This window comes from Apium graveolens, chromosome 11 (assembly GCF_009905375.1).
Source record: "Apium graveolens cultivar Ventura chromosome 11, ASM990537v1, whole genome shotgun sequence".
NCBI lineage: Eukaryota > Viridiplantae > Streptophyta > Magnoliopsida > Apiales > Apiaceae > Apium > Apium graveolens.
Window position 1 is genome coordinate 61404012 of NC_133657.1, and position 11941 is coordinate 61415952.

General features: G+C 37.3%; 1 protein-coding gene and 1 non-coding gene across 4 annotated transcripts; one reads left to right on the forward strand and one right to left on the reverse strand.

Moving 5' to 3' along the window:
• Positions 1-578: 578 nt before the first annotated feature.
• On the forward strand, positions 579-6088 carry LOC141695152 (putative linoleate 9S-lipoxygenase 5). 3 transcript variants are annotated; one of them, XM_074499412.1, is made up of 10 exons: positions 579-900; positions 1671-1960; positions 2112-2352; positions 2584-2925; positions 3022-3107; positions 3228-3308; positions 3428-3732; positions 3810-4073; positions 4219-4973; positions 5629-6088. In XM_074499412.1, the coding sequence occupies exons 1-9, from the start codon at positions 738-740 to the stop codon at positions 4970-4972; spliced, it is 2526 nt and encodes an 841-aa protein (XP_074355513.1). In that variant the 5' UTR covers positions 579-737; the 3' UTR covers position 4973; positions 5629-6088. The 3 variants fall into 3 exon arrangements, with proteins under 3 accessions (XP_074355513.1, XP_074355514.1, XP_074355512.1); XM_074499413.1 differs by having other exon boundaries at positions 5645-6088; XM_074499411.1 differs by lacking the exon at positions 5629-6088 and having other exon boundaries at positions 580-900; positions 4219-5122.
• A 1498-nt stretch (positions 6089-7586) lies between these two features.
• On the reverse strand, positions 7587-7693 carry LOC141699127 (small nucleolar RNA R71). Its single transcript, XR_012565612.1, has one exon. It is a non-coding gene; the product is annotated as a small nucleolar RNA R71 (small nucleolar RNA).
• Between the last annotated feature and the right edge of the window lie 4248 nt (positions 7694-11941).

Here is an 11941-nt window from a genome sequence, read left to right on the forward strand (position 1 = left end):
AAGTCATAAATAGATGAATTTTTATAAGTCATTTTAAAACTGAAGTTAATAAAAAACCAAAAAATCAAAATAAGTTGAGAAAAAGTACGTCGTTACTAACATTTAACTTATCAGCTTATAAATTATAAATTCGACTTATAAACTGGGTCGACAAACACTCGTCGATAAGTATTTACGGTCTTATTAGTTAATAAGCTATTTATCAGCAGTACCCAGCCCAATAAAAATAGGTATAAAATATTTTTTTGGTTTACTGCTTTATCAAAATTAACCGGAGCCTCAGACAAACTCTAGGAAAAAATGAAACTGAGTTGTTTTAAACAAGCTTTAAAATCCCTACCCGATCAACCAAACAAAATGCACACTTTTTCATATCTGACAAGTTATATATAACCAGGGGTCAGAATCTTCTCAGTTTGTTCCTCCCCCTAACAAAAAAATAATAGCACTTGAAAATTTATATATGTGTTAGAAATGTTCACACCTGCAAAAGACTAAATTAGGATATTTAGTTACTTTCATATATACGACTTTTACAAACTTTGTATAATAAAAATGAAACTTCTTGGTTACTCCATTACCAAATTTTATTCTTGCCACAAGTCCCTATAAAAAGAGTGTTCCTCTTCCTCCACTCAACTCATTTACTTCCCTAAAGTGGTCACAACTTGATACTCACAAGTCATAAGTTTCTTTACACATCTCTATCTATCTTTGTTTGAGGGCTTGTGTTAAAGATGCAAGAAAGCATGAAGATCAAAGGGAGTATTGTTCTGATGAAGAAGAACTTATTTGAGCTTAATGATGTTACAGCCTCGTTTCATGATCGCCTTGATGAAATTTTAGGACATAAGGTCTCCTTGCAGCTCGTCAGTGCCGTTAATATTATCCACACACATGGTATGTCCTTTTTGCCTTCAATTCATTTCTTTTACACTACCAGTGTAACTCTCTCTTAAGTAACCATTGTCGCCACATGACCGCTCCCTAAACTCAGCTCTGATACCTTGCGAAAATATTCAATTTTGGTGAAAGTCAAATCCTCGATCATACAGAAAATTTGTGGGAAGAGGAGCGCATACCCTTCTAAACTTTTCAACTTACTAGGATCATTGAAATCATCACTTTCATAATTATGGAAGGAATAATAATGTGGTTGATGCTCAAGAATAAATATTTTAGCAGTGAGATGGGCCTTTACATTTATTATTCTCTGTCGGTAGGATGTTACTGCTAATTTATGCTTTCCAGATATAAAGAATATAAGAATGCTAATACATCTCTTTTATGTTTCTTGTACTTTTACCCCCATTGCTATGCATCTCTGCTATAATAGTTCTCCAATCAACCCTTATTTTTCCTGGTTTAATATTACCCCCCACTTCATTATACTTGAACATATAATTAGATTAGTTGATCTGCCTTCATTTGAATGTGCATGAAGGACATGACAAGAATAAAATAGATAAAGAATAAATATCAGTCTTATTAATTGCTTATATATACTTTAAAGTAAATCTGAGTCAACCAGACAAAAATCTAATAACAGATACAAGTCAAAGGATGCATGTTGTTCATTTTTCTCTTTTACTGAAATTTTACTAGCCTTTGATGAGATGACACTTATATTGTATTTGATGCAATCTAATGCTACATCTGGTGTTTTATAGACAATAAGGTGCATGGGAAACATGGAAAACCAGCCATTTTGGAAAACTGGACTTCGAAAACACCTAAAACAGCCACTGATGCAATATTCGATGTTAGTTTTGATTGGGACAAGGAGAATGATGGAGTTCCAGGGGCATTTATCATTAAAAATAATCATCACCATGAGTTCTACCTCAAGACCCTTACACTGGAAGATGTTCCTGGTCATGGCCGCGTCCATTTTATCTGCTATTCATGGGTCTATCCTGCCAAGTTTTATAAGAAAGACCGCGTTTTTTTCAGCAATCAGGTCATTTTCATGATTATTAATTATTTATTCTTTTGCAAAATAAATTTCAAGGCATTCAGATCATATTTCGTAGGAAAAAAATGATTCATTTTTCTTGGAAAGAGCTGGGTTGATAGTGTCCTAACACATGAATGTGAACTATTTTCACCAGACATACCTTCCAAGCAAAACACCACCAGCTTTAAAGTACTACAGGGAAGAAGAACTGGAAAGCCTTAGAGGGACTGGAACAGGAAAACTAGAGGAATGGGACCGTGTTTATGATTATGATACTTACAATGATTTGAGTAATCCTGATAAAGGTGCGAAGTATACTCGGCATATACTTGGAGGAACTAACGAGTATCCTTACCCTCGAAGAGGAAGAACAGGCAGGCCACGTACAAAGACAGGTAAAACTCTACTGAAAACTTTTGATTATCATTTAGTATAATTTTAGATTTAAATATATTGACATGGCAACTAAACTCTAAAGTTAACCAGACTAGAGTGGTTTACCCTTTTAATACCTAGCCTGTTGGCTATGTGTGAGTGAAACCATTACATGATTGTTGATGGTGCTAGCACAAGTTCAAATTTTATTACGAAAGTCATGTAATGTTCTATTGTATCATTTGTGGCAGATCCTAGACATGAGGGCAGGCTGTCAATTTTTGAGAGTTTGAAAATCTATGTTCCCAGAGATGAAAGATTTAACCCGGTTAAGATGTCAGATATAGCTGCTTATGGATTAAAATTGATAATTCAGTTCCTAGTCCCTGGGGTTAAGGCACTGTTCGACAAAACTTTCAACGAGTTTGATAAAATTGATGAGATAGTAAAACTATATGAAGGAGAAATTAAGCTATCTGATGCCCCTGTACTGTCAAGTATTCGAGATCGTATACCATCAGAAATGCTCAGGGAACTACTTCGAACTGATGGTGAACCGGTACTTAAATTCCCTATGCCGCAAGTAATTAAAGGTATTAGAAAAAGATCTAACTTCCCTTTATTGACATCACATGATTTCATGATTTATATATTAAAAGATAAACTGACCACCTCTATTCTTTGATCAGCCGACAAGTCTGCTTGGAGGACAGATGAAGAATTTGCGAGGGAAATGTTGGCTGGAATAAATCCTGTTGTCATCCGTCGTCTACAAGTAAGTGAAACTGTTTTCTGTCAAATATTCTGAATACTCTTCTTAACAAACTCATTTGGGAGCTTGAGTTCATCATTGTTTTATATATTTGTTGAACTTGTTAATGTTATCACTGTGCAGAAGTTCCCTAAGAAAAGCAAGTTGAATCCTGAAGTAGAAGGACACAAAGAGTACAATTTAGATGGACTAACCGTGCATGAGGTATTAACCCCCTCCTTCCTATTTCCTTTTTTCTGCAATAGCATATGAATTTGAAGGACTGTCATACAACCATTTAAGCTCGTATTTGCAAGAACTCGTCTGAGTGGATTGTTTGACAGGCAATCCAGAATTACAGACTATACATATTAGACCACCATGACGTAGTAATGCCATTTCTAAGGGGCATTAATACAACAGCGACAAAGACATATGCAACAAGGACACTCCTCTTTTTAAAAGAAGATGGAACACTGAAACCTGTTGCGATAGAATTATGCTTGCCACATCCAGAAGGGGATGAATTTGAAGATCTTAGTACAGTTTACATGCCAGCAGAACATGGTGCTGAAGGAACCATATGGCAGATGGCTAAAGCTTATGTTGCAGTAAACGATTCTGGATATCATCAACTCATATCTCACTGGTAAAAGTCCACCAAACAAAGCTTCACTAGGCACTAAAATGTCATGCAATATAAATTGGCTTTTTTTGTTATTGCAGGTTGCATACTCATGCAGCAACGGAGCCATTTATCATAGCGACAAACAGGCAGCTAAGCTCCATGCATCCAATTTATAAGCTTTTGCATCCTCATTTCCGCGATACAATGAACATAAATGCACTAGCTCGACAAACTCTAATAAATGGTGGTGGACTGCTTGAAAAAACAGTTTTTCCAGAAAAGTTTTCTATGGACATGTCTGTAGTTGTGTATAAGGAATGGGTTTTTACTGAGCAAGCACTTCCTGCTGATCTCATCAAGAGGTAAAGCTATTTACTAAGGTTAAGAAGCACTGAAGAGTTAATGTATTATAGGCACATCAAGTTAAATGTTCTTTTATTTCACTTTTTAAGGCTTGAATTAGGTCGTCAAAACTAGTGGGATTTGAATGGTATTTTCTTTTTACAGAGGGATGGCTGTGGAGGACTCGCAATCTCCCCATGGGGTGCGCCTAATTATAAAAGACTATCCTTTCGCAGTTGATGGACTTGAGATTTGGTCAGCCATCAAAACATGGGTGAAAGATTATTGCTCAATTTACTATCCAACAGATGATATTATTCAAGAAGACTATGAGCTTCAATCATGGTGGACCGAAGTGCGCGAAAAGGGTCATGGTGATAAGAAAGATGAACCTTGGTGGCCTAAAATGCAGACTCGAAATGAGCTAATAGAGTCATGTACTACCATCATATGGCTCGCTTCTGCTCTTCATGCAGCAGTAAATTTTGGACAATATCCTTATGGAGGCTACCTTCCTAACCGTCCAGCAATGAGTAGGCGCTTCATTCCAGTTCCTGGGACACCTGATTATGAAGAACTCGAGTCAAATCCCGAGAAGGCCTTTCTAAAGACTATCACTTCTCAGCTATTGAGTGTTCTTGGAATATCCCTTGTTGAGATACTATCAAGGCATTCTGCAGATGAGGTATTTCTTGGACAGCGCGATTATCCAGAGTGGACTACTGATGAAGAGCCACAGAAGGCATTTGAGAGATTTGGAAGCAAGTTGAAAGAAATTGAAAGCAAGTTTGAAGAAATGAACACCAATGGAAAATGGAGGAACAGAGTAGGACCAGTGAATATGCCATACACTTTGCTCTATCCTAGCAGTGAAGTTGGTCTTACTGGCAAGGGAATCCCTAACAGTGTTTCCATCTAAAGTATGGTCTTGTCCAGTTTCTTTACGTAATTTTTATTTTTCTTGCAAGCTGTTTTTGTGAGGAATTGATATTGACAGCATGTCATCCGTTATTGTTAGTTATGTACTTATTTGTTAAAGAAAATAACAAACCTGCTAATAATTTTTGCATATACAGCGACTTGGATAATTGAGCATCGAAATCAAAATTAATCCGAGGCAGGAGTTAGAATCTGCCTAATGCAGCCTGCTTTGCTTTAGGTGAAGAAAGCACTTGCACACATGATAAAAGCAGTAATACTACGATGTAAAACCAAAAACTAACCCACCTTTGTAGCCCAATATGTGTTACTTGCTAACTTGTAGTTCTTCTTACTTATGTGTTAATATCCATTTCCAAATGTAACTTTTCCATGACTCTGTTTCATGAATCGGTAACAAAATATGAACACCTAACGGTTATCATTGAGCTGCAATGTTATAGATTGTAATGTATACAAGTTTATCCATCTTTTGGGGTTAGAAAGGAACTTGTGTAATGGTTACAAACACAACCAAGTAACTTATGTCCTAGAGCCGGATGATAAGTGGCATTTTATACCATTTAGAACGTCTTATAATGGCTTGAATTGATGTCTTGAAATCAAGTATTTTGTGTATTTGATGCGTTTTTCTAGTATTTGTGCATTTCAGGGTGTTCCTTGTGTTTGTGGGGAGATTTCATCAAGAATAAGCCTTAGTATGTGTTTGGCATTGCAAGTGGGAAGATAAGAGCAGAATACAGCAGAGAACGAGAGCAGAACATAGCATTTTCCAGTAAGGTGCTGGGCGCCCGCTCAGCCTGGCTGGGCGGCCGCTCAGGGGCGTGAATTAAAAAGCTGATTTTTAGAGTTCTTATTCTGCTGGACTTCTGACTTCTTAGATGACTGAGTTTTGTGGGGCTTCTATATAAGTAGTTTTCAAAGACGTTTCACGTGTGTTGAATCGTGGTATCAATCGAGGAGCAAGGAGATAAGGAAGAAGACCGTTTTAGCACATCGCAACAAAGAGGAAGCATAGTTTCTTGTGATTCTTTTATTCGTTGTATCAGTGGATGCTAGTTTTCTTTAATTTAAACCTATTTACTCTTGTGACGTACTCTGGTTTAAGATAAGTAGTTTTATTAGTTATTCTCGTGTTCATATGAACCCATGGTGATGATGAGTTCAATCATGGGCTAATCGTGATCATGGGGTCGTAACGGATTTGCTATGGAATTCTTTAGTTAGTTGTTTAATACCTTAGTATGTGATGATTGTATGATATCTAGTATTGGTTGCGATTATTCGTCTTATGTGTGTCGCGAACATATAAGATAGGGTGTTAATCTCTTGTGAAGCGACGGTGGATCTTGAGACTTAGAACTTGCCATGCTAGCATAGGTTCATGTATGTGTATGCATGATTAGTGGGTAACTCTAACCGTTTTACTTGCCCTGCGTAATTATAAGGAACAACTTGTGCTAAAATCGTTATGTTGTCAAATTCTGTAGACATATAGGGTCTCAACATAATTGATGACTATTCAGCTTCTATCTTAATTGTAGATGTTTGGTAGAATGATATTAGTACAATGAAAGTTGGCTTTTATCAGTTTCGTGTTGTTCGATTAATATCATCACCGTTACATGCTAAGGGTAATAACAATAACTATTGAAGGAAGTAGTAATGAAGTTATGATCTCATGTGTGTTTAATATTGTTAATTCAAGTGTCTGTTAAGTGTTAATTCTCGTAGTTAATTCTAGTTAATAATTAGTTAATCAATTCTATGTGTTATTGTCTTAACATTGAGAAGTAATCATACATTGGTGAGTAAGTGTTAATTGAGCATAATTAGTCCGAGTCTCTGTGGGAACGAACTAGAAAGTATTCTATATTACTTGCGAACGCGTATACTTGCGTGTATTATTAGCGCGTGTTTTCTGCCTTAACAAGTTTTTGGCGCCGCTGCCGGGGACTCGGCGTATTTGTTTAGTTTATGTACTTACCATCAGTGGTCATTAGGACTCATTGATTGAGACGTGTTACTTATCATTTCCGGTTGTGTTTCAGGTACTTTAGCAAGCTTTTATGCAAACACGTTCTCGTACTCGCAAGAGGACTTTAGATACGGCCGAGGAGACAGACTCAGTTCTTGATATTCCGGAGAAGATAGATTTTGAAGATTCAGATAAAGAGAGTGAGCAGAAAGAACCAGTAATCATGGGTGATCGTATAGTTCCGGCAAATCCAGCTCTTATGGACTTTTCTCGGCCTAAAATTGATAACATTCAGTCAAGCATCCTTCATCCGGCTATTCAGGCTAATACTTTTGAAATCAAGACAGACACTATTCAGATGGTGCAGAATTCTGTTTCGTTCGGAGGTGCTGCAACTGAAGACCCCAACATGCACATCAGGAATTTTGTCGAGATCTGTAGTACTTTCAAATATAATGGTGTAACTGATGAGACTATCAAGCTGAGGCTTTTCCCATTCTCTCTGAGGGATAAAGCTAAGGACTGGTTACATTCTGAACCAGCTGGATCCATCACTACTTGGCAAGATCTTGCGCAAAAGTTTCTGGTAAAGTTCTATCCAATGGCGAAGACTGCAGCTATGAGGAGTGCTCTTACTCAGTTTGCGCAACAACCAACAGAATCTATGTGCGAAGCTTGGGAGCGCTACAAGGAGATGTTGAGAAAGTGTCCACATCATGGTATGCCTGACTGGATGGTGATCACTGGTTTCTATAATGGTTTGGGGGCCCAATCTCGGCCCATGCTCGATGCAGCAGCTGGAGGCGCTTTGTGGGCTAAAAGCTATACTGAAGCTTATAATCTTATTAAAACTATGGCTGCAAATGAGCATCAAAACCCAACTCAAAGGATGATGCCTGGGAAGGTAGCAGGTATTCTGGAAGTTGATGCAGCTACAGCTATTGCAGCGCAGCTCCAAGCGCTGTCTATGAAGGTCGATTTTTTAGCCACCTATGGAGTCAATCAGATAGCTATGGTCTGTGAACTTTGTGCAGGTTCTCATGCTACAGATCAGTGTTCTCTTGTTAATGAATCTGTTCAGTATGTGAACAATTATCAGCGACCGCAGCAGCCTGTGCCAGCTACTTATCATCCTAACAACAGAAATCATCCCAATTTCAGCTGGAGCAATACTCAGAATGCTATTCAGCAACCATATCAGCAAGGCATAAGTAAACAGTTTAATCCACCTGGATTCCAGCAACCACAACATTATGCTCAAAGTCAATCATATCATCAACAAGGAGGTGCTGCTCCACTTTCTAGTGTTGCTCCACCTACATGTCTCTACAATTGGCTGATCGTTCTATTACATATCCACGAGGCATAGTGGATGACGTGTTAGTAAAGGTGGATAAGCTCTTCTTCCCTGCAGATTTTGTCATTTTGGATTTTGAGGAAGATAAGAAGATTCCCATAATCTTGGGAAGACCTTTCTTGGCTACAGGCCGTACCTTGATAGATGTGCAGAAAGGTGAACTTAGTATGAGGGTGCAGGATCAGGATGTGACATTCAATGTATTCAAAGCGATGAAATTCCCTATAGAAGACGAGGAGTGCATAAAGGTGGATTTGATTGATTCTGCGGTAATTTCAGAACTTGATCATATGCTAATGTCTGACGCATTAGAGAAAGCCTTAGTGGGGGAGTTTGACAGTGATGATGAGGATGACAATGAGCAACTACAATATCTAAATGCTTCTCCTTGGAGGCGAAAGCTAGACATGCCATTTGAATCTCTTGGTACCTCTGATCTCAAGAATGCTGAAGGAAAGCTCAAACCATCTATTGAGGAAGCACCTACTTTGGAGCTTAAACCATTGCCTGAACACTTGAGGTATACCTTTTTAGGTGATGCATCTACTTTACCTGTTATTATTGCATATGACCTTTCAGGTAGTGAGGAGGACAAGCTCTTGAGGATTTTGAGAGAATTTAAATCGGCTATTGGATGGACTATAACAGATATCAAAGGGATCAGCCCTTCGTACTGCATGCATAAAATTCTGCTAGAAGAAGGTAGTAAGCCAATTGTTGAGCAATAGCGACGACTTAATCCTATCATGAAAGAAGTGGTGAAGAAAGAAATTCTGAAGTGGCTGGATGCAGGAATCATATATTAATGTGTACCTAAGAAAGGAGGTATTACTGTGGTAGTAAATGAGAAGAACGAGCTCATCCCCACTCGAACAGTCACGGGATGGAGGGTATGCATGGATTACAGAAAATTGAACAAGGCCACGAGAAAGGATCACTTCCCTCTTCCATTTATTGATCAGATGCTTGACAGGTTGGCCGGTCATGAGTATTATTATCTTCTGGATGGCTATTCGGGGTATAATCAGATTTGCATTGCACCAGAGGATCAAGAAAAGACTACCTTCACTTGTCCATTTGGCACGTTCAATTTTCGTAGAGTTTTGTTTGGCTTATGTGGCGCACCTGCCACTTTTCAGAGATGTATGATGGCTAAATTCTCTGATATGATTGGAAATAATGTCGAAGTGTTCATGGACGACTTCTCCGTCTTTGGACATTCGTATGATGAATGTTTGAATAATCTTCGTGCGGTGCTCAAAAGGTGTGTGGAAACTAATTTGGTGCTCAATTGGGAAAAATGTCACTTACTGGTGCGTGAAGGCATTATTCTTGGGCATAAGGTCTCTAGCAAGGGTCTTAAGGTGGACAAAGCCAAGGTGGGAGTCATTGAAAATCTTCCACCACCTATTTCTGTGAAAGGAATCCGTAGATTTCTTGGTCATGCGGGTTTTTATCGGCGTTTCATTAAGGACTTCTCGAAGATATCTAAGCCATTGTGCAACTTGCTCGAGAAGGATGTGCCTTTCAAATTTGATGATGAATGCTTGGCGGCATTCGAGACTCTCAAGAAGAGTTTGATAACAGCACCGGTTATAACGACACCTGATTGGACAGAGCCTTTTGAGATGATGTGTGATGCGAGTGATTATGCGGTGGGAGCAGTTCTTGGGTAGTGCAAGAATAATCTTTTTCATGTGGTCTACTATGCTAGTAAGATTCTAAATTGAGCTCAAATGAACTACACCACTACTGAGAAGGAGCTCTTGGCTATAGTCTTTGGTTTCGAAAAATTTTGATCTTATCTGCTTGGGACAAAGGTGACAGTATTCACTGATCATGCGGCCAATCTCTATTTGGTTTCCAAGAAGGATTTGAAGCCTAAATTATTCGTTGGGTGCTCTTGCTACAGGAATTTGAGTTAGAGATCAAAGATCGAATGAAAGGAATATGTCCTAAGTCCAATCATGTATTAGGATTTAGGAATAACTTTCTGTGTAATCTGTTTTGATTTCATTGATATTAATAAAAGACTTGTTTTGTTTTTATTACGAGCTTTATCTATTTAAGTGTTTAAATAAGATATACCACAGTTTAAAGTAAAGCTTTTTATGGATTATGATGAGATCATAATAGTGAGACCTAAAAGATGATAACTCTAAACTTAAATAGTTCTTTGTCGTAGGATTACTAACTGGTAATTAATAATCCGCAGAGATCGGTATATACTATGCTTGCTTCATTATGAAGGATGTCTGTTCTCATAGACATTTGTGTGGTGACACTATAGCTAGTATGTAGGTGCTTATTATAGAATAAGTTCACTGAACATGACTCGCCCAGCTGAACAACTGATGGAGTTCACTCACGTGTCAGCAGTTGTTCACATAGTGATAGTTGTACAAGTATCCTTAGACTTGAGGTCATCATAGTCATCTTGTGTACACTGAACTATGCTTTGGTTTAGTTCTTAGTCTCCAGGGACAATTATTAGGGCTCTACTGGGTATAGAAATTTGTACACGAAGATAGTGTATGATCAATAAAGGATCTACCCCTTCCAGTGAAGGAAGCGAATGTTCAAGGCTGATCCACTTATGCTAGTTCAGGAATCTCTGTCCAGAGTAAATGAAATTAGAAAGGAGTTTCTAATTTGCATAGAACTAAGCATAGTAAATGGTAAGCAAATGATTGAATTAGATAGGCTTGACACGAGATCCATGCCTTGTATTTAATCGGGACATTGTAGGGTAGAAGGAGTTTATTGTACGGTAAGTATTCACTGAATAGGTTCTTGGTATTCTAAGCAGTGAATTAATATTATCCGGATAGTCGCGATATGCTGAGAAGTATCCCTCACGATGTAGAATAAATGTGATTAATTAATTAATCATATTTAATAAATTAGAGAATTTATATAAATAATGATAAAATAGTTTTATTATTATTTATTTCTACTACCGGCTTAATATTAAACCTACAGGGTCACACCATAAAAAGAGAATGATTTAATGGTGGAGGAATTAATTAATAATGTCTAATAATTATTTATTTATGAAATAAATAATTAATTGGAAAATTTAATAATCGATTAAATGAGATTTAATTGATTATAAATTAATTAAGAAAAGTTCTTAATATTATTAATTAAGAATTTAATTTTTGGAAATTAAATTAAGAGAAATAATTATTTCTAAAGTGTTTAGAAAAAGGATTAATAATTAAAATGTGTTTTAATTATTAATGTGAATAATAATGGGTTAATAATAATAATATTTTATGGGAAAATTTCAGCTGAAAATTTTGCATATAAATATACTATTATAAACCCTATTTCATTCTAACCTAAAAAACCCAAAAGTTTTAGAAAAACCCAATTCTCTCCACCTCCTCCTCCTCCTTAACGTCGTTTTCTTGGTGGATATCGGTGGAGTGCTTCACATTTGAGGAGCAGCTGCTAAGGATCTCCGATCGTTGCTTTTGGATCGCTATTAAAGGTTAGTAATCGATCCCTATGTTTTTACCACGATTTATATGCTTTTATTTGGATTTTATATGTGTAAAAGTGTTTTACCATGCCTCCGCTGCGATTAAAATCCAACAATGGTATCAGAG

What these genes read in the sequence shown, in the direction of transcription:
- LOC141695152 (XM_074499412.1), top strand. Translation starts at nt 738, where the DNA reads ATGCAAGAAAGCATGAAGATCAAAGGGAGTATTGTTCTGATGAAGAAG. An exon ending in CAGGCCACGTACAAAGACAG is followed by an intron (nt 2,353 to 2,583) that starts GTAAAACTCTAC and finishes CATTTGTGGCAG; the next exon opens with ATCCTAGACATGAGGGCAGG. An exon ending in ATGGACTAACCGTGCATGAG is followed by an intron (nt 3,309 to 3,427) that starts GTATTAACCCCC and finishes ATTGTTTGACAG; the next exon opens with GCAATCCAGAATTACAGACT.